Below are 27,527 nucleotides of genomic sequence, written 5' to 3'. Positions count from 1 at the left end.
TGTAGCACTCTTACTGTCCTTACACATTTTTGGACATTTATAAATGTTCCCTCTTTTAGGTCCCTGAGTGCCAGGGTGTTGGCTTGTGACAAAAGGAAAGGGGGGAAGTGATGTGCTTGCCGTGTGTGACTTCTAATCAGGACTGGTGGGGGCTTCGTGGAGGAGCTGACACTGGATGTGGTCGTTGGGGCCGGACGGGATTTCAGCAGGCAGGTGTGGTAACTAGCTAAGCGCCCGCTGGACGTTGGCGTCAGAACCGCCTGCCCAGTTCCCGGTACCTGTGCAGGCTGGTGTCACCGCTGTCCATTGTCCTGATGGCCTGCATCGGAGCGCACTCTCCCCCCTGAGTATGAACCCGCCTTTGCATCCGAAGGAACAGGTGGTATTCGACCCGAAGGCTCCCAGACGATGGCTGCAGGACATGGTGCCCTGCTCTGGAGCGGCGAGGGCCGGGCATCGCGCCGCTGGCAGGGGAGCTGCTGGTGCACCTGCTGTGAGAAAACGTCTGCACTTGCAGAGCCCAAAACAGCCTCAGACTGTCCCGGAAAAACTGCTTCCACTCCTTCACACGAAAGGAGGCTCTAGCCATAGCTCCTGAAGGCAGTTAAGGAAAACTGCTAATCACAGGTATGGAAAATGAGGAGCGGAAAAGTATTTGCAAGAGTCCTTGGAGAGAATTCTCCAGGCTACAACAAGAAACTGGAAGAGCAAAATCACCGATGTTTACAAAAACAAAACAAAAGCAGGAGAGTTAGTGTGGAGGTACAGGAAAGGTAGGAGAAAGCCAAATGTGTGTGGGCCAATTGCCTGCCCACTCCTGCCTTGTCGGAAGGAGGTGGTGTCCTCCGACCAAAGGTCAGCATGAAACGTGAGGCGTGAGTGATGCCACTGGCTCTGCCGTCAACACGACGTGAGGGAGAAAGACGGCCCCCGCACTCCAATGTCTTGATTGGAAGAGTCAGGTCCATGACTCCACCCCTGTGGTCTGTCGTGGCAATGAAGCAACACAGACCAGTCCATCGACCCAATAAAGCTCTTTGAGAAAGAGGCCAAAATTATGAAAGAAAATTTCTGCTTAAAGAATCAATGCATCTCTTATTCACAAACATAAAAATGTCCTGCCACCCCTTACGCATTTATAGATCCGAAATCTGGGTTCCCTAGACCCTATTTCATAACAAGAAGGGGTGCTTTCATAAAAATAATAATATGATGTATACCTGTCACAGGGTGAGAGCTCTGTCAGGGTCTGTGACTGCTGCGGAAGAAATTGCCAGGAGGGCTGTCCCAGCAAACGTGTCTTACGTTACCTTCACAGGTTGGTGGAGGTGCCGTCCATCTCCCAGAAGCTGCGCATTTAACACTGTCAGACCCCTCCAGCCGAAAGCCCTCGTGACAGGAGAAATGGCAGGTGGAGCCAACACTGAATTCTCCGCGAGTGTCAGAACAATCCAGCCTTCCCCACTCGGGGGCATGTAATTCTGGGCACCTGATGGCTGGAGAAGCAAATCAAGAACGTCAACATCCTCAAGTATATTCAGAAGCTTTGTGGTGCACCAGTTCATTCATTCGGGCACTCGACAAATCTTTATTGAGCGCCTGCGAAGCCAGGTGTTTTGCTAAGCAGCAGGCATTCCACAACAGAGATGCCAGGTCATCTACCACGCGGGGCAGGAGGAGGAGGGTTGGTGGGCTTATGGAGAGGGGCGTGGGCGGAAGGCACAACGATGAAGAAGTCCGGGATCGAAGCGGTCAACTCAAGAGCTCAGTTTCTTCTCCTCTCTGCATGCCTTCTCCTGCAGAGGCTGCAGAGCCTCCCTCGGCTCCCACGATCCTGTCTGCTTGGGTGCAGTCCAGGATTTCCCTCCTGCCTTCCCTCCTGCTGAGCGGGCTTCCTCTTAGATAGCCTGCTATCCCCACAAGTTCCACACATCTGAAACCCCCCCGGAACATCTGTCCTAAGCGGTTTCCTCCATTTGGGTCCCTGGTTGTTTCTCTTCACCACAGCTCCAGGGCGCAGGAAAGTCAGACCCTCCTGCTGAAGCTCCATCAGCCCCTGGGCATTCCTGGAACAGGCCTCGTGTGTAATCGCCTCTGGTTCTTGGCTCACACAGCCCTGCATTCCTTTCTGCTTCCACTGGCCCCCAGGGATCCAGCTGTCCACAGCAAGGTCGGAGCCTCTGCTGACCGCCACAGCCTGAGGTCCCCTCTGGGCACATCAACTTTGGGTCTGAATGCATGTGACATGTCATTTCTTCCCACTTCTAGTAGACAAAGAGCTCCTGAAACCCGGGTGCCAGGAGTCCTCGTGTGCCCGGCAATTCACACGGCAGGGTTTCACGTGGGCGGCCACTTGCCAAGTAGATGAAGACCTGACATTTTAATTCACTAACCACTTACCACAAAAATTGCTTTTGTTTTTAAGCCTCACCTGAGTATATTTTTCATTGAATTTTTTTTTTTAAGAGAGAGAGAAACACCGATTGGTTGCCGTCTAGAATGGGAAATGAACCCACGTCCTAGGCATGTGCCCTGACCGGGAATGGGACCCATGACCTTTGGTGATGGGATGACACCCAGCCAACTTAGCCACACCAGCCATGGCTCAAAAATTGCCTTTATAAATGACTGTAGTTACATATTTCTCTTAGCATCATGTCTTTCTCCCCATTAAATTCTCTCACATAAGATTGTTATTTAGCAACAAATGCTGGGTCATTGGCAAACTGAGTGACTATTCTTTCGCCAAATGCAAGGCCATTCTGAAAGAAATGCTTTGCTCACGTAAGTTCCATCTTGTTTCGCTTTCTTGCTTTAAAAAAAAAAAGAAAAAAACCACCTCTTGAAATCCTATGTGCTACTTCATGGAAAAACGATATATTTGACTTTTATGTATCTGCTCACTTGCTTTTCAGAGACAGGCCATTCAGTGGAGAACTGCGTATCCTCATTGTGTGAATCCATTCCACTAGTAACATTTCGATTTTCAGTTTAGTACTCTCCGATTTTCGAGTAATTGATAAATCCGTGTCTGGCAGATCAACCCCTCCTACCAAACATTTATTCAATATATTGATTGGTGTCAGGCACAGGGTTAAATCACCTGTGAACATTTTCAGATAACTATTTCAGAATCCGCCAGGATTTCATGTTTAAGCCCCCCAAAAATGCACGATGTCAGGTGCTCCAGAGCAGGGCCCCCGCCAGCCCCTCTTGCTACTGTATTCCAGGGCCTGCCTGGCACAGAGCAGGGGTTCCAACAATATTTGCCAAGTGGACTAGTAAGTTTCTGAGCACAAGGTACTGAGCCTTCTAACAAGTGCTTCTTACCTGGTTTGGAAAGAACCAAGAGGAGTCACCATGTTACAAGCGACCCATAGTGTTGTTCAGGGGGAATGGCCGCAGTATTCAGTCTACCTGGGCATATGGCTTTGGTCTTGACTTTGTCAGTCTCTTCCTGCCAAGGTTATAAATACAGCCTCCCGTATATGTGGAAAGTCTCTGGACCTTCTCATGGAAAAATTAACTTTGTTCAACCAAAGGCCTCTAAATAACTTTAAGAATTTAGCTTTGAATCGTGTACGGAAGCAGATGTTCCTGTGTGAGGGGACTCACTTCTCCACCGGTCACTCTGCCCCTGCTTACTTGGTGGCCCCCGAGTCCCTCTGATACACCCTAGGATGCAGCGAACACCATGGGCAAATCAGGGCTCGGGGTCAGTGGTGCAGGGCTACACGTTCCCGGACTCGGGCAAAGGGAAAAGGAAGAACCGTTTGCAAAAATCTCTGGAATGAATTTGGAGAACGAGGAAGAAACACAGGTATAAAAGCCAGAGAGAGCTCACGATCAGGCTCAGACACAGGTGACAATTCCGAGTGCCCTGGTTGGCTGGAGCTGCTGTCCAGGGCCAGGGCTGGTTCTAGACGCTGGGCGGGGCTAGGGCCCGCAGGGTGGGAGGCAAGTGCCTCTTCTTGTGGTGAAAGGGGGGCAGAAAGGAGTGTGGGCGGGGGAGCAGGGGCTTCAGAGTTTCCAGATATAACAACCACATTGGCTGCATATACGATTTAAAACTTCAGTGAGATAGTTCTCACAGGCTTTTTTTTTTTTTTTATTGTTTGGCCTTAAAACAGAATGTAGGAAAGCGGAGCCCAAATCAATGTTGATGGAATAAATAAATGAGTGAGAAGTAAGGGAATGAGTGATGACCTAACTCTGTCACCCGTGAACATTCCAGGGTCCCCCAGCAGCTTGTGGTGTGTCCTTCTGATGGCAAGTGGTAGCATTTTATGCCCTTTACCCTGCAGAATTCTTGGCCAGGGGAGAGACCCCAGAGATCAGGTGGTCCCCTCCTCTCCTTTCTGAATTGAGAAAACTGCCACTGAGGGCGTGACATGACTTTCTAAAATGGCACATGAATCCGAGAGAGAATGATGATGATCTTTGGATGGTAATCTAGTGCTCGTTCCACGGGAAAGAATACACAATACTTTAGCTGTATTTCATACAATGCTAATGATACATTCCTATCAACACATTCCCTCATCTGGTCACCAGGCACTGCTGTTGCCAAAGTTCATTTCAGCAGTTACGACTGCAGCCTGGGGAGTGAAAAAGGATACATTTATAAGCAACCGCCCCAGGATGTAGAAACCCCGCCACTGGGTGGCAGCGTAGGGTAGTGGTGAAAACACCAGCTCTATCGGCAGACTAGACCTGGCTGGGGATGCTGGCACCATACGTCCTAGCGATGTATCCTTTGCCTGCTATTTATTCTCTCAAAGCCTCAGTTTCTTCATCTTTAAGGTGGGCATAAGAACAACCGTGTTAAAGATTCTTGTGTGGCTTGCATGTGGCCATGCATGTTAAATAGCTGGTGCTCACTGCGCGGGCGGCGAAGATTGCTCCTGGTCTCCTTACCGGTGAGTACAGCGAGCAATACATTGGTACGATGGTGCCTTCCGAAGGTAAGCATGACGTATGGATTAATTAATTCAGCACATTTCCATTTTAGAGTATACTATATGCTAGGTACTGCGTCAGCCAGATATTTGGGGGAAACCAAAGACTGATGAGACCCAGCCCCCGCTTTTGATGATTTCACTGATGTCACCATCCTTAGGGCTTGTGCTCAAATACATTTTACCAGTAAATGATAAGCTCCGATTCGACAGATATTTGTCACACAGCCACTTTCTCTGTCTAGTTGCTTCAGTGGCTATGAGGGTGAAGAGGGTACGGCTCCTGCTCTCATGGAGTTTGTAATCCACATAGACATGGAGGGAGGAAAGAAGCTCACAGTCGTCAGACTGAGACCCTCCAGGGGCTGGGGTGAACTAACACCCCCCCTTGAAGCCATGCCGGGCGCCCGGCTGTGCCCAGGAGAGGCGAGTGCAGGAGTGAGCTAGCGGAGACTGTGGTGGAAAAAGCCTTTGCAAGGAAGGAGAGTCCCCGTGAGGTGGCTGAGCGTTAGCGTTCTCCAACAGGGTGAGTTGTGACAAGCTGCTCACCCTCTCTGACCCTGTTTCCTCATCTCCAAAATGGAGATTATTTCCGAACTGCGGTAACCATCAAATGACATAAAGACATAAGAGCGTTTTAAAAAGCTGTGCAATTGTCAATTGAAGTTATCACCATAAGGACAAAAAGAGAGTGGGGGGGGAGGGAAGCTCCTTTCGGCCGAGATCACCATGCCTTGGGGAGAGTGTGTTTCCTTTAGCTTAAGACAGTTTTACACGAATCCCACTCTACAGCGCTGCCTGAGAAGCCTTATTAAGAAAACACAGACCCGTGATCCTACCTTCACATGTTGGTGGGGGACCTGTCCAGAGTCCCGATGGAGTGCAATCCAGGTTTTCCGATCCCGAGAGAGAGAATCCCTCATCACAGGTGAATTTGCATGTAGACTTATAAGTGGAATGTCCCAGCGGTTGGGCACACGTCACTGTTCCATTCTGAGGGCTTGGCAGCGGTGTGCAGGTAATGGCTAAAGGGCGCGGCAGGGGAGGAGAGAAGAGGCTGTTTTAGAGCTCAGGAGCCCGACACCTGAGTGTGTGTGCGTGTGCCCTAACACACACGGGCAGCATTCGGCCAGAAAGGGTTGCTGGAATCTCATGGTGCTTTACCTCCCCTTAGAGGTCGCGGAACACAGCAGCAGCTGACAGCTGACTGATAGCCTGGTGCTTGTCGGTGAAGATAGCGGAGCAGCGAACTTCAGTTGCTCACGTTAGGGCTGGAAGTGGCTGCTTCCTTAGCACTTTCTGCAGAAACAGACCTACTGACCTTGCCAGAAATCAATGACAAGTGCCCAGAAATTGGAAAGTGGAGTAAAATACTTTCCTCTCCTTCCAAATTTCCTTTCCCCAACCAGGGAGCGGAAAGATGCTGCTCCTGTGACCCACTAGCAATGCGTCTGGACAGTATACATTCCGAGCCTTAGTTGCCTCATCTACGAAATGGGAAAAGTACCCATCCTCGCCTTGCAGGGACCTTTCGTTGTATAAAAATAAGAAGTTATTTACATATGTGAAAATGGAATTTAAAAATCTTGGACATAAAGTGGACATTAATGTAAATGACCATCTGCATACGTCTTCCCACCAGCCTCATCCTACAGTGAGCAGCCTCGAATGACCCTATTTGTTTACTTGCAAAAAAAAAGGGTAAATTAGATTTCACGGTTTTTTGGTCACAGTTTATGCACGTGGAGTTTGAGGTACTCGGGCACTTGCTTGGGTTGGAGATCACGCTCTGTGACTTTTGGCAAGTCGCTTAACCTCTCTGAGCCTCAACATTTTTACCTGTGAAATGTGGAGAACAGCATTCCGGGGGCCCCAGGGTTTTCACAGGGGTCAAAAGTGAAAACACTTCGTGCAACTGTTCATAGCTGGTGACATGCTCATGGCAAAAAATGAAGGCTAGGGAACACACGGTTTAGGATATTTCTTCTTCGCTGTTTGACCCGAGTGAGGAGTGTGTGGCTTTAGACCAGAGACAGTGGCGGTGTGGCTGAATCTGAGACCATTCTCCAGCCGCTGACTTGAACTACTTGAGGTTTCGAGAACATTTTCTGCACCATTCTCTTCCCTTCATCACTTCCCCTGTTTAACTATATCCCTTCTAATCTGATAAACTTGTCCAAAGACCTCATTATTCCCTGTCTCTTGAAAAGTCTGTGTGTTCAGAGCATATGTGTGTGTTGGGGTGTGGGGTGTGGGGTGTGGGGGGCTGAGGAAGAGAGGAGAAAGGTCAAACAGCCTATAATCTGTAAGGACAAAGAGGGAGTCCATTTCCAGCTCATCTGTGGCCTTGCCTCCCCACAGCTGGGGCGGGTATGCTGGGGTGGGAGGTGCATTGAAAAGGGAAATTGATAACACTCTCTCAGAAGTGTTACAACAGCTAGTAGATTGCAAGCCTCCTGGTACCTTCCTGCCCAGCCCACATGTGGGTATTGCACTGGTTGCTCACCCAGCAACAGAGGAGAAAGTTCAGAGTAAACAGAACCAAAAGCAGAAGGGAACTGGAAGGTCACAGGAAGCTGCGGCGCATGCCAACCTCCTTGCTGTGAAACGCCCCCACGCAGGACAGTATGGGGCAGTGAATGGTAATCTGTGTCCCGCACAGCCCAGGGTGGCCCGGAAGACTTCTGATCACTGCGGAACCCTCTTCAGGGACTCCCAGTTCTTCCCCAAAGCTGTGTGGACCTGGTGACATGTCCTGGCTGCACGATGGCCAGGAGGAGAGCTGAGGGGGCAAGGTCACACGTCTCACCCTGGCCTCCCCAGACTCAGCTCAGGATGTGCACCGCCCCCAGCTCCGGCGGCTGGCATGCTCCCTGTGCCTGGGGGTGGGGGGGAAGCCATCCAGTGCTGCTGGGTCCGTTCATTCATTCATTCACTCATTCGTTCTTCCACTTGTTTACCATTGCCCCAGCTTAACAGGGGTGTGTGTGTATGTGCACGCGTGCGCACGCACACACAGGCTGGTGTGTGACCTGAAGCACAAGTGGTTTCCTCTCCATTAAAAACATGTACCTGCCTGCTCTCACTCAGCTGTTGAAAGCTCGTGCAAAGTGAAGGGCAAAGGCAAGCAGTGCAGACTTGTCTAGTATTTTACTTGCTCAATTTTGTTTTTAAAATTGTACAAGCATCCTCAAAATACTAATGGCATGGAGGGAAAAGTGGATAGGGTCAATACTGGAAGAATTCCTACGAGAATGCTGAGAGTGTCTATTTTAAGGTGGGCATATTTTAAGGGGGTTTTATTTTCTTTATTTTCTTATCTGTAGCTTTTATAAATGTAAATATTGCTTTTTTAAAGGCAGTGTTTGCCAGAAATATGACTAAAAATTGGAAACATTAGGTGGAAAAAGGAAAGGGGGCTGCAAAAGCGTGCAGCTGCCCCTCAGTTCCCCAGCACAGGTGACCACAACCAGCTGCATTTCGTACGCTATTGACACAACACGTCGGCTGTATTCAAGTGCAATACAGGTGGACATGCTTATGCTGAATATGCGCCTTTTAAATTCTGAACATCTCCTAACCTCATGTTTATAGGTTAGCTTCTTCCCCGTTTTTGTCTCTTCACTTTATCCTAAGTATATTTCTGCCAACTTACGCCAGATTGGAGGATGTTTGCACCCAGGCACCTGTAAATTCTGCCCCTCCCCGTTCCACCAAGAGACTTCCTGGGGTAAAGTGCCAGCCCTTACCTAGGGGTAAAGGTCAGCCTTGGGACGGCCATCCTCAGGCCACTTTTGTCCTCGGGCCTTCTTTCCAGATACCAGTTTTAGCCAAGCGAGCACAGTTCACCTGGTTCACGACGGCAGCCGCAGGTGCTGCTGAAGGCCCTGGGGAGTGGTTGGCAGGGGCCATTCCCTTCGCCTGTTGCCCAGCATCTCGCCCCTTCTACTGCCCGCCCAGCGTCTGGAGGCATCTGTGGTCCCAATCACTGGGTTCGGGATGAAAGCGTTCATCCATTTTTCAGTCCATCTCAGCTTTCTGGGTGCTACACACTTCCCACCTCTAAAACAGAGCCTTTTAAATACAGCCTGCAATTCATTTCCGAGAAGCTGGGAAGAATCCATCTTACCTTGGCACTCTGGAAGACCCGCGCTCCAGTCCCCAGTAGCCAAGCACTGGAGCTCGCTTGCTCCCACCAGGAGTAAGCCTTCGTCACAGGTGAAGCTGCAGGTGGACTGGTACCGAAAGGCACCGAAGCGGTGGGCGCAGTTCATCCGGGCTTTGTCTGGAGCCTGAAGACCCTGGCACTGCAAAGCTGAGGGTGAGGAAAGGAGGAAGTGAGGAAGCGAGGAAACAGCGGCACACACACTCTCACCGATCCCACCCCTTAACCCGATCGAGTGCCAAGAACAGGGATTCCGAATCCGGCACATTTAACCTGGAGGATGAGAAAAGTGTCGTTCAATCACAATGGCACACGCAGGATTTTATGAGGAAAATGCCGAGCCATTGTTGAACATTTTGGCAATACGTATCAATGAGTAACTTCAAAATATCATACTTTGGGACCCAAGAATCTATGCTAAGTATAATCAACACGCATATGGGAAAAACCAGTTCATTGATTTTTTTTATCATGACATTATTTATAAGAGCAAACTATTGAAAACAAAAGTAAATGCCACTAATCAGAGGCTGAAAATAAGTTATGGTGGGTCCACGAGAGGGATACTGGGGGTCACTAAAGATGACATCGTTCACCTTGAAAAGCTATGGAAGGTGTCTTATGGTGTGATGCTAAGTCAGGAAGCAGAATTAAATAGCACGGTCTCATGCACCACTACATCAGTCGTATAAAATAGATGGTCGTACCTGGAGAGAACACTTGGATTCTGTATGTATTAAAGCCTTATCTTTAAAATGGGAATAATGACTGTAACTACCTCAGGGAGTTAGACTCCAGTGCTCAGCTCATCTTATCCGCGGGGCTCGTTTTCAGAGGCCGCAGCAATAGCAGCAGGAATATCTTTGAAGCTGGGCACCAGATGCAGACCACAGCTGTCAGAACAGAAGCGCTGGGGAGGCTCATCAAGGGGGTTCTCGGGACCTCATCTCTGGATGCCTACGAAAACATCCAGCCATCTCTCCTGGGTGGTTCACCTGCCTGGAGACAGGAGTGGCTCCCGCGAGCCCTTAAGAGCCTGCCCTCTGAAGCGCGTCCCCGGGCTCTGGCGTCCGTGGGCTCTGGCATCTGCGTCTTTCAGACGGTGTATCTTGCTGCTCTCACCTCCGTGGCACATGGTCATCTATTTCCCCACTGCCTCTCCCCCGCCCCCCGCCAATTTTCACTGTGGCAAAATGCACATAAAGTATCATTTACCCTTTACCACTTACCCGTTCAGTGGTATTCAGTACATTCCTTCTGACCATAACCGCCATTCGTCTCCAAAACAATTTTCATCCTCTTAAACTGACACGCCATACCAACTACATAGTAACTACCCACTTACCCTTTCTCCAGCCCCTGGCAATGACCCTTCCCCCTTCTGTCCATGACCCTGACGACTCCAAGTACCTCTTATAAGTGGAATCCTATGGCATTTGTCCTTCTGTGACTGGCTTATTTCCCTTAGCCTAATGTTCTTGAAGTTTATTTCTGTTGTGGCATGTGTCTGAATTTTTTCCATTTTAAGGCAGAATACTATTCTGTCCTATGTTTGTGCCACCTTTCATTTCCCCGTTCTTCCTCTGCTGGGCACGGGTGGCTGCCGTGTTCTTACTGTGATGGTGTGCTGTGGGCGCAGGTGCGCTAATCTCGTTTCAGGACACTGGCTTCCAACCCCTGCCTTATTTTTAAATCAGACTCGGGGACTCATGTGGGTTTCCCAGAGGTCCCAGTGCCGGCATTCGTGAAGCTCGTCGCAGTTTTAAGCTGGCTTCTGCGCACGTTAACGTACAAGCTCTAGTGAGGCAGGCGAGGAAGGCAGGAGACAGCTCCCCCATCTTACAGAAGACACTGAGCCTCCGAGAGACCAAAGCGCGTTGCCAGAACATGACAGAACTAGACTAAAGGCCTTGTCCATTATTCTGCGACCATCCCATGCTGTTCTTCATGCCTCATTCCCACCTCCCTGCCTGTCTCCTTCGCGCCAACCCACCCTCTACGTGTCCATCAACATGCGCACGAACACGTTGTGCCTACGACGGGCTTTGCTCCCCAAGTCCTCCCTGGTGCCCAGCACAAAGGGCTCGGCCCACAGTAGGCTCTTGTGAGTGTCTGATGAATAAATGAATGACCGTGCTAAATGCAGACGCCGACGCCTTTAACAGGCTGAGTGGCACAGAAGGAATGTTTTGATGTCATAGTACCTTGACAGACCGGGGCAGGCGCTGTCCACTGTCCCACGCCAGCACACCGAACCGTGTGGGCTCCGCTCAGCAGGAAGCCGTCATCGCAGTGGAAGCTGCAGCTGGTGTTGTGCTGAAATGGTCTCGAGGACGGAGAGCAGGCCACGCTTCCATGGGCAGGACTCTCCAGCGGCTCGCAGGCAAGGGCTGAAAGGAGAACGTCACAGTCTGAGACTGGGTTATGGACGGCTCAGTTCTTTCTCAGAAGAGCTTCTCAGAGAGGCTACATCTTTCTAACCATGTGGTCAGAAGGTCCAGACCCGCTTTTCCAAAGGGAAACTGCCCAGAACACAGCCCCGTGCCCCCCTTTGCCTGAGTCACTCGCCTGCCCTTCTAGTCTCAGCTTAGACTTCACTTTCTTTAAGAACCTTCTCTGCCCACCCTAACTGGGGGTAGGAACCCCCCCCCCGCCCGTGCTCCCACGGCCCCTGTTCCCGTGCTGTTCATACACTAGTGTAATTCTGCCTGTCGGAGCACAGTCTCCTGGAGCCCGGCCAGTCATTCTTAGTCACATCTCAGAGCCGCGCAGCGCCTGTTGCGGCGAAGGTGCTCTTGAAGCATGCAGTGGCACTATGTTTGGAAGAGTAGATACAGAACAGGCTGGATTTCTAAGGAAAAAGCTGGAATCGCATAGCTTGCTGTCGACCCTGTATTATCGAGCCCCATCAAGTGGTTGGTCCTGAGGGGCTTTGCCTCTGGAATACAGGATGTCATCCTCATCAGACTTCGGTTGCCAAGTGAGTGCTGCCCGAAGTGAGTTCCAAGCACAATGAAGCCCCAAAGGACCTTAGTTCTGATAAGTCTGGTTTCCTCATGCTCCTTCCTGATAAAGCATTTCATCTCTAGGCCAGCTATTCCTGTTTTTTGTTTTTTTTTAAAAAGAACTACCCTTACACCCTGGGCTTAGATGTCTGGTTTTCACGTAAGAACCCAAGACGCTCTAGTGTTTCTCTCTCACTTTGCAGATAAAGAAAGTGGGGTTCAGCAAGTCTAAGTGACTTCCCCAGAGTCTCCTATCTAGACAATAGCCAAGCTGGGCTTGTGCCCAAGGTCTCGTAGGAAATCACCGAGCCAGCCTTTCATTTCCTGCTGCCCTTTGCTTCCTGCCTGCCTTGAAAGCGGAGGGAGTGAGGCTCTCGCACAGAATCTGCCTCTGTGGTGCTAGTGAACGGCCTGGCGTGACATCGCAGCCTCTTTTCAGCGCGGTGTCCCTTTGCTCCTCTGTCACAGGCCACCTTCAAAGGCTACAATGAGTAACCTTTTTTTTGTCCTAATGGCCACTGCTCCGACTTCCTGTCAAGCATAGGACATTGTCCCACAGCTTGTATACGCCAGCAGGGCAGGAGGGAGAAAAGGAGGCAGAAACTAAAGTTGCCCGAACGCTCAGCTCTATGCGGGGCACTTTACACCTGCCACTTAATTGTATGCGTTTTACATACTTCACCCTCACAAAAGCCCCTTGCGATTCTTAGCTCACTTCACAGATGAGAAGACCATGTCTCAAACCAGAGGTCAAGCACCTTGCCCAGCATCAGAGCCCAGAGGAGGCCACGCCGACGGTAAGAGCCCTTGATCCTCCCACTGTGCCATGACCCCCGCCTGGGAGGGCGGGGGCTGCTGCAGGAACACCCTACCCTCACAGGCTAGCAAGGGTGCGGTCCACCGGCCGGGGCCAGTGCCGCAAAGTGTGTGCCAGCCCCTCACTGGACAGCCAGGTCACACTTGAATTTACACCTGGAGCCACCTGGAGTGCAAAGGCAGCAAGGGCGTGAGCACAGTCCTTGGTTCCTTTGTCAGGGTCTCCAGGAGCTGACATTGCATGGCTGGAGAGAACACCCAAGGACAGAGAGAGAGGTCTGAGGAGGGAGAAAGACCACGCTCATGGCTGGAGAGCCGCCCGGAAGCACCTTGAAGTCTCGTGCGGTAGGCAGCTGTGAGTGTCAGGAGAGCGTGGTGCCGCTGGTCCAGACACGGAGTGCCAGGCCGCAGGGCGGCCCGAGCCTCTTAAATTCACAGACTCCCATGTGCTCTCTTCCTTCTACCTTTACGCACCTGTCCCAGGAGGCCTTCTGGTGTCTACCTACAGGTGTGGATGCCACCTTTTCCCCACTCATGTGAAACCTATGAATGAGGTTATTCTGACTCTACCTGAGGGCTCTGAGTTTGGGGGAAGGGAAGATTTTTTAAGTTACACTTCTAGTGACACCAGCCTTTTAGTTTTCTAGAGCCCAGCACTCTTTTCCTACCTCTAGCTGTAGCCACGTGCTGAGGGGGAGGTGGAAGGACAGTCAGGTTGTGGCCACGCAGGCCCGCTTCTCCGTAGCCAGCCAGGGTCACCCATACTCCCAGCCGGCACTGGGTGGGGTGGACATTGTATGTGCCCCGCTGCCCGCAACTCACCTCTGCACATGGGGGGCGGGGCCGTCCACACCCCCGAGGCCGTGCACTGCACCAGCTCTGGCCCAACCAAGACAGATCCCTCTTCACAGCTGAAGCTGCAGCTGGACTGGCTGGGGTGCATGTCCATAGTGTGCAGGCAGCGCATGCTGCCTCGCTCGGGGGGCCGCAGGGGTGGGCACGGGGTGGCTGAAAACAAGCACAGGCTGCGCGTGAGCACCTGGGAAGCCGAGGACACTGCAGCAACTCGGTACCTTCCCAAGGGGACAGGCAGGGCAATGGGCTTGGTGGCTCCGGTGGTATTTTTGTTAGCTGTTTGGAAAGATCCAAGCACCCTTATTTTTCATTTACTCTTTTAGAGCAGCAAGGCCAAATGATGAAATTAATAATACTCACCCCCAAGTCCTCCGTGTTATACTCTGTTAATTTTGCAATCAACAAAGGGAGAGAGGACCATTTGCAGTGTTTTTGCCTGAGAATCGAGACTCAAGCTGATTATGTCACTCCACAGGGACAAAATACCATGCAAATCAAGACTAGTGTTATTCTGGCTGACGGGTAATAGCAACAACCGGAACTCCTCATGGATCCTCATGGATCGGAGGTCCTCATTGTTTACCATTCTACTTAATGCAGAAAGCTCATTCTCCCCTCTGAAGTTCAACCTGTCAGTGAAGGCGGAAGGCATAGGATCTACGTACCTACACAGTGTGGGGGCTTATTTGACCAGGCTCCGGAAGCCAAACATTCCAGCTTGCGGGCTCCGTTCAGGGTGTAGCCTTCGGCGCAGTGGAAGCTGCACTGCGAGTTGAAGGAGAAGTCTCCCAGAGGGTGGCTGCAGTTCACGAGCACATGCTGAGGGAGCTCTGGCGCCCCGCACTCCTGGACTGCGGGACAAGATAAGGATCTTTCATTGTAGGCTCCAAGGCAAGGTCAGCTTTGCTGGAAGCTGCATTTGAATAAGCCCCTTAACCCGGTCCCTCTAGGCTTCTCACCCCACCTGGTCCTCCTTGTTCCTTTGTATGGGCTACATCTTGGGAAACACCCATTCTTTCACTGGTTTAATACTCGCCTAGCTTTGCTGCCTTTGCATTTCCCCTTTACCTCTTGAGATTGTATGGCAAACATTCTCTTTAGGAAGAGAGTGTTTTTAGCCCCGACTGCGTGTCTAGGGGCACCTGAGGGGGCAGAGGGATGGGGGTAGAGAAAGCACAGCCCCAGCAGCACAGTATCAGTAGAATGGCAGCCTCACCATATTCACAGTCCGGTCCGTAGAAGCCGGGGTGGCAGGAGCAGGTGTAGTTCCCGATGTTCTCGATGCAGTCCCCTTGTCTGTTGCAGGCCGTGTCGTGGCAGGAGGCTGTGTGGGTGCAGAGGGGTCAGAGCTGGGCTTTCCCAGCATGTACGGGGGAAAGCTGGCTTCTTGCTCCAAGTCCCAGACTCAGCCCCTCCGGGCTGAGGCTGAGCTAGTGAAATGACAGCAAACCTCAGGGCCATTTGGAGAGCCAGCCTGTCCCCTGTGAAGGGCATCACCTGGCCTCACTCAGGCTGCTTTCGTGTTGCCTAAGGAGGGACTACTGTGTGTGCACACAGAGGGACAGGCGGAGCCGCTGGCAGAAGTGTAGACAGGAACTCCTCTCTGTGGTAGCAGATAGGCTGTGCCTTTTCAACCACAACTGTGCACAGTGATTGTTATTCCAGACACCCTACAGCAGATGTCACGGTGCGGAGGCTGGGGGTCACACACACATGATCACAACCCTGGCTCTGCTGCCTACTCGTGACCTCGCCATGACCTCAGCCAAGTTCCTGCACGGAGCCCGACCTGCCCAGGGTCAGGGCCCAAACCCTCCCACCTGCAGCCTGTTTCAGATCTGTGCTCAGTGCCACAGGGCAGAGGAGCAGAGGATCCAAATGAGAGTTTTAAGACCTGCTCTTGGTCAAGGACAAACGGTTTTGTGAGAAGACGTTTCAAAGGTCTGAACAGGCCGGGCTTAGATGGCACAGAGCCTGAGCGAGCTGCCTGGCCCTCCTCACTAGGTCTGTGCCACCGGGTGACAGAGGGGGGCGGGCCGGCGTTTCTTTCCTGTGGGAGACTCTTTGAGGGTGTGCGCTCTATGCAGTAGGGGGAGGAGGGTGTTAGAACTGATGCTATCCCAGCGCTGAGAATATTTTCATTGATATTTTCAATGGGGTCGTAGCTGGCTCGAGGTCTGAGGCTAGACTGTTCTCTGGGGGTGTTTCCTGCTCACTAAGCCCTGGCCAGCCATGGGGTCCATTTCTGGCTCCTATTATAAGAGGAAATCCCTAGGTCACGTAGAGGACTATAGTCGATGAGCTCTCTGTTTCCCCTCAACTCTGAGATGCTGTAAGTCTCTACAACCCGCGCAAGGCTCTGCAGAAGTTCCCACGGCGATGAGAGAGTTTGGCGAAGCTGCACTGAAGCACTGGGGAAGGTCCCAAGCAGGGACGATGCAGGAGGCGGCAGTAGCTGGTCATGCATCCCATGCACTCTGACCCCACCGGCGCCTTGCAGGAGCACCACCTGCCTGCCCTGTGCTCTCAAAGCACACGGACTTTTTTCTATTTCTTCCCTAGGACCTCAGAACTCTAGGAATAATGAAACAGCCCGTGTTCTGTACTCTACTCCTTTTCAGGGTTTCGGTCCCCTTAGTAACTTGTCTATTCTTTGGGATCTCCAGGAAAGAAACTAATGACGATTCAATGAATAAATCTTTTTTTTTGAAAGCCTATTCTGAGACCTAACAAATCCTGACATTTACAGAATTATTCCAACTTAATTTCTTGTTGCTTAATTTCTTAATTTCTTTCTCATCTATCTCCTACGAAGAGCCGATGGTTCTCTACACCTTTTCCACTTGGATGGCAAAACGCCAATCAGTGTTAGTGGAGAGGGGAGCCGACTGTACTGAGGTAACATTGTGCCAGTCAGTGATGTCTGCTGATGTTGCAGCTTAGAGGGGTGGCACCATTCACACCAGTCACTTTCAGCCTCCTTTCAATCCTGTAATTTTTGCCCCTTTTATTGGAAAAGACTATCTTGCCAATATGGACTGCGGGGGCCGAGCCTTTCCTTCTTCAGCAAATTGAGAGTAATGGGAGGAGTGACTGATGAGGGTCTCATGAGGACCAGCTGCCATTGATACGAAATGGTCTCAGGACACACGAGCTAATAACAGCGCCTGGGGCACACTGGTGTCCGGGAGGTGTTAGTCACAGCTGCTGCGTCTCCAAGGGGTAGAGCTGAGTTCCCGCCCAGCTTACACTCTCTCCTATTCTAGGGCGTGGTGGTGCCGGAAAGCTCTGGACAGACATTTTAGGAGACTGAAACTTCCTGAGCACCTGTCTCATCAGCTACAAAATGAGAAGGATGGGTAGATGATATTAAAATGGCCTTCTGGTTTTGAAAGTCCCGTTTTCTCTACTCCTGACCTTCTATTCTTCAAGGTGCTCATTAACGCTGCTCGGTTGACAGCTTACTCTGTTGTCACACCCCTGACTTTGTGGCTCCATGTTACTGACTCGGTGACTGTGCTCGTGAACCAGGGGTGGCATTTTTTGTTTTAAACAGAACAATTCAGAGTAGAGAAGACCGTACCTGTATAGCACAGCGCCCGCTTCTTCTTCCCGCACGGCTCATCGTTCCACTTGCCGGGGGCCGACGAGCTCTTGATGTAGATCTCCACGCAGTCCTGGTTGTTCTTCTTGTTGTTGGGCTCGTTGTCGGCCCAGTTCTCAGCCTCCTTGGTGAGAGTCTTTTTGGTTCCCACCCAGGTCCATTTATTATTGATCTTCCGGATTCCAATCCAGTAGTAATCTTTGTAGTAAGGTAAGATAGCGTTAAGGTAAGCAATTTCATCTTTATTCTGGATGGCCACTAAGTCCGTGAAGAACCGTTGGCAGAATAAGCGGGAGGAATTCCACGGGTAGGCGCTGCTGCTGTAATTATAGGTCCACGCCGCCGCTCCGTTCTGGTGCGTCAGTTCTGCATAAGGGAGAGGGAGGGAGGACCAGGGGAGTTAGTGTGTCTGGCCAGAGGAGGCTGTGAGTGGAAGTGCACTTCCGTGGAGTCAGGCGAGTTTCCGGCCTGAAGACGAGTACCCCACACATGACTCTTTTATGTTGAGTTAAGGTAAAAGACTGGTTTCCATCTCTCACTTAAAGGTGAACATGAAATCATAATAGGAAAATGGCCTGTTCTGAGGATGCTTGGCATTGGAGATTTGGATCCTAAGATACTATAAGTGGGAGGGACTTTAGAAGTCATCTAATCTTCTCCTTTTATAAATTTGCCAAGTCCAAATTAAATGACAGCCACCACGTCTTGAGGGCTGTCTCTTATCTACGTGTTGTAGCTCTTCACATGGAAACTAGGGTGTGCTGTGACCTGGAGCCCCCCTGCTGGCCCAGCCTATTGCCCTCACATTAATATTCTTAGCAAAACAGAACTCCGATGTCCATACCTTTGCGTGTGTTCTTCCTGCTGTCCTGGCCGCCGTCCCCACCTGTGCCCCTTAAACTGTCCCCACTGCTTTCCATGGTACCCCGGGTCCACTTGGTGCTCCTTCCTGCAGGCTCCCACTGCATCTCAACTCTGCCTCCGCTTCTCTCCCTTTTCAGCTCTGGATTCTCGACACCAAGCAGACAGCTTGGTACTTAACAGGCATGCAGTGAGCATTAGCTGAGTGAGACACAGCAGGTTTGTGGCAGAGGCAGGTTAGAAACCAGACCTCCTGACTTGCTGTCTGGCACTCATTCCATGGCTCTTGGCTGCTTCTCTTTGATAAATTACTTCCCCCATCTCTGCTGACTCACTTACCAAAGTTTAACACAGGCCTCGTAAAGAAGTGTTGGTGATATCAAGGGGAATAAAGAATGTGCCCTTCGAACGTGTAAAAAGGGCGAGCATGGAAATGTGGGAATTGTTACCGTGGCCAGCGGGAGCTCGCCCAAGCGGCAGAGGCCAGCTCCCATGTGGAGCTGTGTACAATGCACGCAATCAGGCCTGGAAATGGCTCCCTTTCCTGTTTATAAAGTCTTTTTCCTAGTCAGCTCTCTCCTCCGCTGCCTGCCTGGGGGTCAGTTTTGCTCGTCTCTCCCTCCCCGACACCTTTGTTATACTATTGTTTTGCTCTACGACTTTACTCCGATGTTGCCAGGGCTGCGTTAATGACGTCCGTGGAATCTGGGTAATTTTGGCTTCGTAATCCCCTTCTTCCGTAGTATTTATTAAAAACGGTATTTTACGATTGCGTTGGCATAAAGATGACGGCATTAATATTGTATCCTACAAACATTTCCTTTGACCTAGACAGAAGTGAGTTTGAAAGAAATTAAGACGTTTTTGTGGATCCCTCACAGTCCTGTGGGCCTGGGCCTCGTGGGTAAAGTGGCCCTGGAGAGATCTGTGTGAGTTCTCCCTGAAGCCTTTTCTAGCAATAGGACGGTGTCGGGGGGCCTTTTGTTCTCCCAGGAATCTAGGCTTGGGCCGCTTTCCCATGCCTTCGTCTCCCCAGCCTGCAGACGTGACCCTCATTACTTGCGGCCAGAGGAAGGGTGAGCATAAAACTTACCAGAGATCAGGGCACTGAGGCAAAGAAGCTGGGCAGTTCTGAAGACTCCCTGAGGCCTCCGGTTCCAGCCGGCTCGTAGGCAGTTCGCCTGCAAGGAGAAAAGAAAACTCCCTCTTAGTGCTCACTTGTGGGCAGCGTGCCCAAGGACCTGTCAGTCCACAGGCATCACAGGCAGGTACAGTCCCGTCTGCTTCTTGTGTCTCACTGCTCTGCTTCTAAGTTCTGCCCTTGCTGGACACCCCACCAGTGCTTCATTCACCCTACAAATAGGCACTGAGGAATTATCGTTCTTAATGCCTCTAACACGCTTCTTTTACCATACACTTTGGAATGTGCGTGTCAGAAAAACACCGTGATTATGATTATGTGATAATCTTCCCTTAAGAACCACAACGCCATCCCCAGGAACAGTAGCAAGTCCCGTGAACACTGGAGCCTCGCTCGCTGTGCTGTGCTGGGTCCTGTTGATCTGTGTTTTGTCTTCCGGTGCTACCGTTTCCTCATACGTCTACGGTGATGTTCCATGTTTGGTAGATGTGCCTGTGCACACATGTGCCGTTTGCTCACGCAGATCTTATTCTCCTTGGGTCGGTAGCGTGTGTTATGTTTCATGAGCTTCCTTCTGCTGGGATCTCATCAAGTCTATTAACATTTTGAAACTTGTTTCTAGACAAATAAGTTCTAGAAATGTTTATCTTGCTCGACTCCTTATGTCGTGCACGAAAGACCAAAGGTTGGAGAGTCTAAAATAACCTATTCGAAACGGCAGCGGCAGAGCCTGACTTTGAAACAAGAAGGCCCTTCACTCTTTTACCTTCGTGAACCTCCAGGCCTCCAAATACGTGCTGCACCGCGGTAGACGACAGAGCGTGCGACGTGACCAAGCCTCGCGGCTGCACGGTGCCCCTTCAAATCCCCCCCAATGTAGCCACCAACACGAAAGCAGTGTGTGGCTTAGCAATGGAAGTTTTCTCGCTCCTCCATCCAGGCGGCTACCTAAACCCCCTCCGATGGAGAAATTCGGAACTGCAGAGACCACAGCCTGACCGGAGAGTGGGCAGACGTAAATCACTGCTAGTCTCCCGGAGAGCGGGGTTACCACTGCACAGAAGCCCGGTACTTTTCCATCTAGGAGGTCCCGAATACTGGCTTTGCCAGGTAGGTATATTGTGTCCTTGTGACAAGAGCATTAGCCGGCTGGCCCCAGGGGGACCTGTGCCCAACACTGCGAGTGTCCTAGCGTTGCAGTTTACAGGGCTGGCTGTCTGCACAGGAAGTACGCTGACAATCCCCGACAATCCCTGACTGGGGACTCGATCCCACCGAGTTCTCCCTGGATGGTGTTGTGCCACCGGCTAGTGTTAGTACTGCATTTCTGTTCAGCACCCACCAAGTACCATGCCAGGTGCGGCACCAGAAATCTTTAAACCAGGATGAGGCTGACTTCCCAAAGGGCACACAAGCAAGAATTTAAGAAATACATGTTCAGATTTCTAATTTCCAAAAGCATACTTTCCTAACACCAGTCTGCCTAAGATCATGCCATTCTTCCATTTTACAAGAGAAATATCACCTTTAACTCATCTGACTCTTGTTTATTATGGGGTCTTGCCACCAAGCCCCCGCATAAGAAAAAAAAAACCCACTGGTGTGCCAGACAGAGACAGTCCACAATATTGGTACAGGTATTGAGACCTTGAGTGCTTCACATGACCTTGTGACAAGTCCTTTTCAAGTCCAGTGGCTTCCATTTCTCCCCTTTCATCAACTTGGACGGAGGACCAATTAAGTTCTCAGATGCTAAAGCACAGATTCAGTGTTGATGATAAATCACTATGTAATTTTGGGCATACAGCTGGGAAGGAGTTCAGAGAATTGACATTGCTATAGTTAAACTTCCCTTTCCCTTTACTTCTTCATGTGATTGAGGTTTCTCAATGTTTAAATCCTTAAAAATGAACTATTGGAATAGGGTTGGTGTTGAACTTGTCTGCTTGTATTGATAAGTAACCTTCATGCTCCATTACATGAACAAAGAGGGGGAAAGCCCCTCTTCCCATTTAGATTCATCTTCAATAGCATTTTAAATATAAAAGTTTAAGTTATATATCAAAACTTGCAGTATGTTTCTGCTGTTTAATTACTTACTAAAAGTACTCATCACACTGACACAATCAAGAAGGAAGAATTTCACACATAGAGATATGGTTTCAGAAAATGGAACCTTCTCCGTTGGGGAGTGGCAGGGAGAGAGCTGGTTTTCAATGTTTTAAGGGTTCAGAGGACTGGGAGGCGCTTCTGACCGAGGCAAACGTCCAGGAGAGGAGAGTGCAAGTCATTCTGCCTCCCTGCTTGAATCTGACCACACTTCATACTTCTCCATTTTTCAAAGTCACCAAATACCAAGGGTCACCTCTCAGAGATTATTTGAGAGGGGAGCTGCCAGAGACCACGGAGATCGCTGCCAAATCCATTTAGCCTTTCTCCTGAATTCTACAGCAGGTCTTTGGACCAGGGACGCTCAAGGTGGGGCCGCCACCTCTGCCCATCACTGAGACTCGGTGAGTCCGGATGCCTTGTCCATGCTTGCTCCCCTGAATGTGTTGTATGTTGGGCTAACACGGTGATTCTTATCCTCACAGGGCCCATGAACTCCTCTGAGAGTCTTATAAAAGCCATAGTTAGGATTCTTTTTAAAAATACACACAGTTTTCAAAGATGATTTCAGAGGGTTCATGGACCCACTAAGTCCATCCATGTTTAATGGACCCCAAGTTCAAATCTCTGTGTTAACTGTAAGGCAGCACCTTGACTCATTGGCAACTGGCAAGGGTTTTGTGTGTGGGAGCAGAGGGCGGGTGATGCTGAAAAGTCTTCCTTTGAGTGATAACTTCCTGTGAAACTTCCTTGGGGTGGACAGGCATCCTCATACCTGCGCCTGCTCTGTCTACAGCATCATCTCCAGGACAGTGCTGGCTCTCAGGTGCTGGAGACTTCAAGACTCTGTCCTTGTTCTACGAAGCAAGTCAAGTTGCAACAAGAGGAAATCCTCTCGAGGCAAAGTGGCTGTGGGTTCTGCTAATTTCTACTTTAATGATCTCTGGCTGCCCACTTCCAACTGGGCATTACTGGGAAGGAGCCTGAGACCGGGCCCCTAGAATAACATCCCGTGCCTGTGTGGCCATCATTAAGGCTGCTTCGCTCCGGGGTCATCTTTAGTTTTACTTCTCCAAAGAACTGGAAGTGACGGTGGGGTGCAGGGTGGGGTGCAGGGTGGGGCAGAGAGAAAGTGGAGGGAGCATGTGATTTTCTCCTGGGCCTCACTTTGCGGAGGAAGAGGTGCTGGAGGCCAGCAGGAGCCCCATCGCCAGTGTCCAGGTGCCTTACAGAGTTGGCAGGAATGGTGCCATGAAAGGAGATTCCATTGCATCTACACGGTAGATCACAGCTTTGCACTTTTACAAGTAGAATCGAACAATGCCCCTCCCAAGACCCTTCGTCTTCTGTCCAGATATTGCCCAATGCCTCATCTTGTCTACAGCTCAGCTTTCCTAACTTCCTTGCTTCCCCTCCGCTCTCCAGTCCCTGCCCCAGCAGCCTGCAAAACTGCTCTTGCTAACTTCACCCCTGGCATCCAAATGACCAAACCCAGTGAAGACGTCCACCCTTATCTCCTTAGACTGTTCTGCCGCAGTAAATACTACTGACTACTTCCTTTTGCTTAAAATCCTTCCCTTGGTTCTTCTTTTAATTCTCCTCTGACCTCCTAAGCAATTTTTCTGAGTTTCCTCTGAATTTACCTCAACTCCCCACCTTCACTTGCAGAGACAGATTCCTCCGGATTCCTGTCTCCATGACCCAGTTCTCTTACCCCTCAGCTCTTTTCCCAGGGCTTCCTAATGGTCATTGTTTGCCAGTGGCCCCCCTGCCAGCATCTTAATCCCTGACTCCCCTCCTGAGCGTGAGGCCTGCATTCCAAATGCAAAGCAAACACCTGAGAGGTGGCTGGGGAGGGCCGCTGGCAGAGAGAGGCTCCTCACGGACCAGGACTTGGACTTACGCAGGTCTGAACCCCAGCCAGGGCAGAGAGCTGGTGCCTGATGCTTAGCGAACACCTTATGGACGGATGAAGGAAGGAAGGAAGGAAAATGGTAGGGGAATGACTGAAAGCAAGATAGTGGTATATAGACTGACTAGGAAAATGTGTGATAATTGTAACGACATTAGGGTTGAAAGCAGGGATTGTATCAAATTTAAAAGTGTATTAGGATTGGGTAGACGAGCATTAGAAGGCTGTGCAAAAAATTATGTTCTTGGCACTTTGTCTCATCCCATTTGAGTGTGAGAGAAACATGGGGCACGATGGCTCGGGCCTCCCGTGAGGGGACAGAGGGGCAGGACTCATTCCCTCAACCCCATCCCGTCCTCATGGGGGGCACAGTCTACTGAGGAAGACAGACAATGAGACAAACCCCGTAAATATGCAACAACAGTGAGCGAGCAAACATGAAAAATGATGGCGATGCACGGCAGGTCGGGAGCGACGGTGGGGCGGTGCGGCAGAATGGCTGGCGGTTACATTACACAGGGTGGTCAGGGCGGTGGACATGACACTGAGAGCAACCTGACCAGCAGAAACCAGCCAGTGAGAAGCAGGAAGAAGAGCATTAAAGAAAAAGGAAAAGCGGGTCTGAAGGCTTCAGGATGGAAGCTAAAGGTGAGGAGTCGAGAGAACAGGAAGACAGTGTAGCTGGAACAGAGTGGATGAGGGGAAGGAGGGTATGACATGAAGCTGGTGACATGTCCCTCTGGGCACCAAAACAAGGGGATGAGATCTAGGTGCAATGAGAAGCTGGAGGTGGAAGGAGGTGGAGGAAGGTGGGGGCGGTGGGCTAAGACAGGTAATGAGGTGGTCTGATGGCTGTTGAAATTGGAAGGTCCCAGAGGGTAACTGAAAAGGTAGGTTGGGGCCAGATCTTGTGAGTCTGAAATGACAGTTGCAGAAGTAATCCAAACGCCAGGGTTTTGAACAGAGGAGACCCTGAACAGATGTATGTAGCAATGGTGTTTTTGAGGAATTGGAAGCAGGGAGGCTGAGCTGCGAAAAGAGGAGGCTACAGTAATGGTGCCAGTCGGAGTTAAAGACGGCCTGGTTTGGGCTGGGGCCCGTGGGAAGGCAAAGGGGGAGGTCGATGCGCTAGTCATCGAGGAGGCAGAACTATGCACCTTGGTGGCATCATCCCGACTTTACAAGGCTTTGCAGCTGATACATTATTTCTCTTACGTTTCCGGGTATCACAGATATCAGTGGCCCCAGCTTCAAAACAGAAACTGAAACACGGTGAAAAGAAAAGAGGTCTCTAAGCTGAACAGTAAATTAGAAGTAGGAACAGGAGGAAACCCAGGACATCAATACTAAGAATCAAAGCATATATTTAAATTAGACAACTGGTCAGCATTACTTCCGGTGAAATAGTAGCATTAATTATAAAGTAACATACCTTTAAAAAGTTTGTAAAAGTCCGTTGCATAATGGCTGAGCTATCTCCCTACAAATATGAAGGATTCATTTTGTGTTTGATATTATAAAGTTACGTTTTGCTTTTCAGTCAGAGAAGTTAACGCACCTAGAAGACAGCCGAGCAAGTGTCATGGAGGAAACTGCCACGTGTCCACCCTCTAGGGCGAGGTCCTGGGTCTTTTCTCAGCGCCTCCTTTTACATAGAAAGTCGTTCTGATCTCTGAGGGTTTGATTGAGAAGCTTCCACTTACAGAACTCCGATGCTGGACATTCTAAGAGCCAGTGGCCAGCCCAGGAGAGTGTGAACCATTTAGTTGCACTTTGAGAAAAACAAGTAACGGAAGGAAGACTAAGATCTAGAAGCCACAGACCGATGATGGTGGAAGGTATGAGTGGAAGAGAATCCAGACCTGCTCCTCAGCCCCCTAAAACCTCGACTAACTTTGGCATCGTTTTACTGTAAGTTTCCAATCAAGAGCTGCCCCACTGAGCTCACCTGACTGTGCAAATACTCCACTGATAAACCTTGACCTCTTTCCTCATGTCCTAGTGGTCAATGGAAACCACTCTCTGAACTTGAAGCCAAGTTATACACAAGGTTTGAGCTTCCTGAAAGTTAAATGTGTTCAAGGGCAAAGGAAGAGGTCTTGTCTTTGGAATATTAAAGCCAATTTCAGGACTTGGGTGCTTAGCACTTCATTGCAGTTCCTGAGGAAGTCACAAGGAGCTTCTGAGTATAAAACGCAGAAGGTGATGGGGTGGGGCTCTAATCCTGGGACCCCCATGGAGGTCAGGAACCCCCTACGGTTTTCCATGAAGCTTGGTGTTTATGCGGATATTTTCATTTTTTAGCTGGAAAGCATATTTCTTTCATCAGAATCTCAAAGAACTCCACCCTGGCTGGTGTAGCTCAGTGGATTGAGAGCAGGCTTATGAACCAAAGGGTCACTGGTTCAATTCCCAGTCAGGGCACATGCTGCAGTTGAGGGCCATGTCCCCAGTAGGGGGCGTTCAGGAGACAGCAACACATTGATGTTTCTCTCTCTCTCTTTCTCCTTCCCTTCCCCTCTCTCTAAAAATAAATAAATAAAATCTTTAAAAAAAAATCTCAAAGAACTCCAAGATTCAACATGTTAACATCCCTGAAGTAGAGGAGAATCCCGAAGAGAAGAGAGGGAAGAGAGGAGTGACTGCTCATTCATGGGAGCTGACCAGGTCAGGAGAAGTGTGGTGTGCAAACGATGAGACGAAAGCTATCCACATGCTCATGTCATTTGGGCGCCAGCTCAGGATGGGCTGAGACTCCTTCCTCCTCTCTTCATCCCCCTCTTACCCCTCCTCCTGCCCCGGCAACCCTCGCTATGAGGATTTGAAAAGTGCACTACAGTACAGCAGAGGGAGGGAGCGAATCAGGGGTAAGTGCATCCTATAGGAAGGGACTCAAAGACAGAGGCAGCCTGGGGCCTCTCCAGCCACCAACTGCAGGCACTGAGGGAGATACTCCCGGTAAGTTGGGCATCAAACCCAAGTGTGTCTTCCCTAGGATTTTGTTGATGAGTTCACCTTGGAGCTTCCCTGGACCCCAGAACTCACTGAGCCTGATGAGTGTCTCCTTCTCATAACAATGACAGCCAATATCTACCACCAATAACGGGGTGCCAGCCTCAGAGCCCAGTGCTCTCAGCACGACGTCACCTCACACTCACAATGACACTGTGAAGAAGAAGGCCATTTCGTACTTCTACACATGAGGAGACTGAGTCACAAACAGGACTGAGACTTAGGGCAGACATGGAAACCACGTGGGTACTGCACACCAGTCCCAACAGACTCCTAGGGCCCAGAAAAGAAATGAGAGGGCTGGGGAGAAGAAACCCGTCAATTGTAGGCTTGCCCCAGGTGCTTGCTCAGCCTGGCATTTGACCCAGAGAGGAGAGCATCCCTGGAGAAGGGGGTCAAGCTGTCCGTATCTGCTCCAGGAGAGTCCCTGTGAGCCCTGGTGGGCGCCAGAGGACAGAAATCCAGAAGCCCAGACAGCGCTAAGACGGGCAGTACCAGCGTAGTGAAACAGCAGTCTCACACAGCATCACGGCTTCCTTATAACACGCAAATAACCTCAGCTGCGTGGCAGGGTCAGAACAACAGCAGAAATGCTTGCTGACTCTACAGGGCTAGTCCATGAAAAGCACTTAACTACCGCTCTTCCTCCTTTTCTGGACCAGTACCTGCCGCATTCAGCCCCGAGCCACTTCTCATAGGAGACAGACCCGAACTTACCATGTCCTCTGCGACGTGCCCGGAGTTCTGCTGTCGGCCCAGTCCAGACTTCTTATACTCTCTTGGTCTTGCTGCCTGCCCACAGTGTCAGGCTGTTTAGAAGAGCAACTTCCTATCCACTTGCCAAAAATTCATTCACCACAGCCCTTCCCATGAAGTGAGAGCACTGATAAGACCGGAGCGACGCTGGCAGCGGGGAACAGCTGTCAGCAAGGGGCGGGGTGTGGGGCTGCATCCACGGGAGATGCACTAGAGATATTGCGAGCGTGACTCACGCCTGGAGGTACCCACATCCCAGGGGTCAGGTTCCTTCTGATTACAATATGAGCCCCCGACATAAGGTCATATATTTGGGAAACACGCTTTGTCTTC

The 27,527-nt window shown here is 50.5% G+C and overlaps 1 protein-coding gene across 2 annotated transcripts in view; it reads right to left on the bottom strand.

Annotated features, from left to right (window-relative positions):
• SELP (selectin P) overlaps nt 1-27,289 on the bottom strand; it is a 34,088-nt gene extending 6,799 nt beyond the window's left edge. Inside the window, exons 1-11 of one of the 2 annotated variants that reach the window (XM_045189756.2) lie at nt 27,156-27,289; nt 19,358-19,445; nt 17,383-17,769; nt 15,016-15,123; nt 14,465-14,650; nt 13,767-13,952; nt 11,328-11,513; nt 9,088-9,273; nt 5,798-5,983; nt 1,311-1,496; nt 279-491 (exon numbers count right to left, since the gene is read on the bottom strand). In XM_045189756.2, coding sequence (XP_045045691.2) covers nt 279-491; nt 1,311-1,496; nt 5,798-5,983; nt 9,088-9,273; nt 11,328-11,513; nt 13,767-13,952; nt 14,465-14,650; nt 15,016-15,123; nt 17,383-17,769; nt 19,358-19,445; nt 27,156-27,158 — 1,915 coding nt within the window. In that variant the 5' untranslated portion in view covers nt 27,159-27,289. The remainder of the gene's footprint in view (nt 1-278; nt 492-1,310; nt 1,497-5,797; nt 5,984-9,087; nt 9,274-11,327; nt 11,514-13,766; nt 13,953-14,464; nt 14,651-15,015; nt 15,124-17,382; nt 17,770-19,357; nt 19,446-27,155) is intronic. The other variant, XM_045189760.2, reaches the window with a different exon arrangement.
• Nucleotides 27,290-27,527: the final 238 nt, after the last annotated feature.

Source organism: Desmodus rotundus, chromosome 12 (assembly GCF_022682495.2).
Source record: "Desmodus rotundus isolate HL8 chromosome 12, HLdesRot8A.1, whole genome shotgun sequence".
Classification (NCBI taxonomy): domain Eukaryota; kingdom Metazoa; phylum Chordata; class Mammalia; order Chiroptera; family Phyllostomidae; genus Desmodus; species Desmodus rotundus.
Note: the sequence above shows the minus strand (reverse complement) of the source record. Positions and strands in the feature narration are given on the sequence as shown.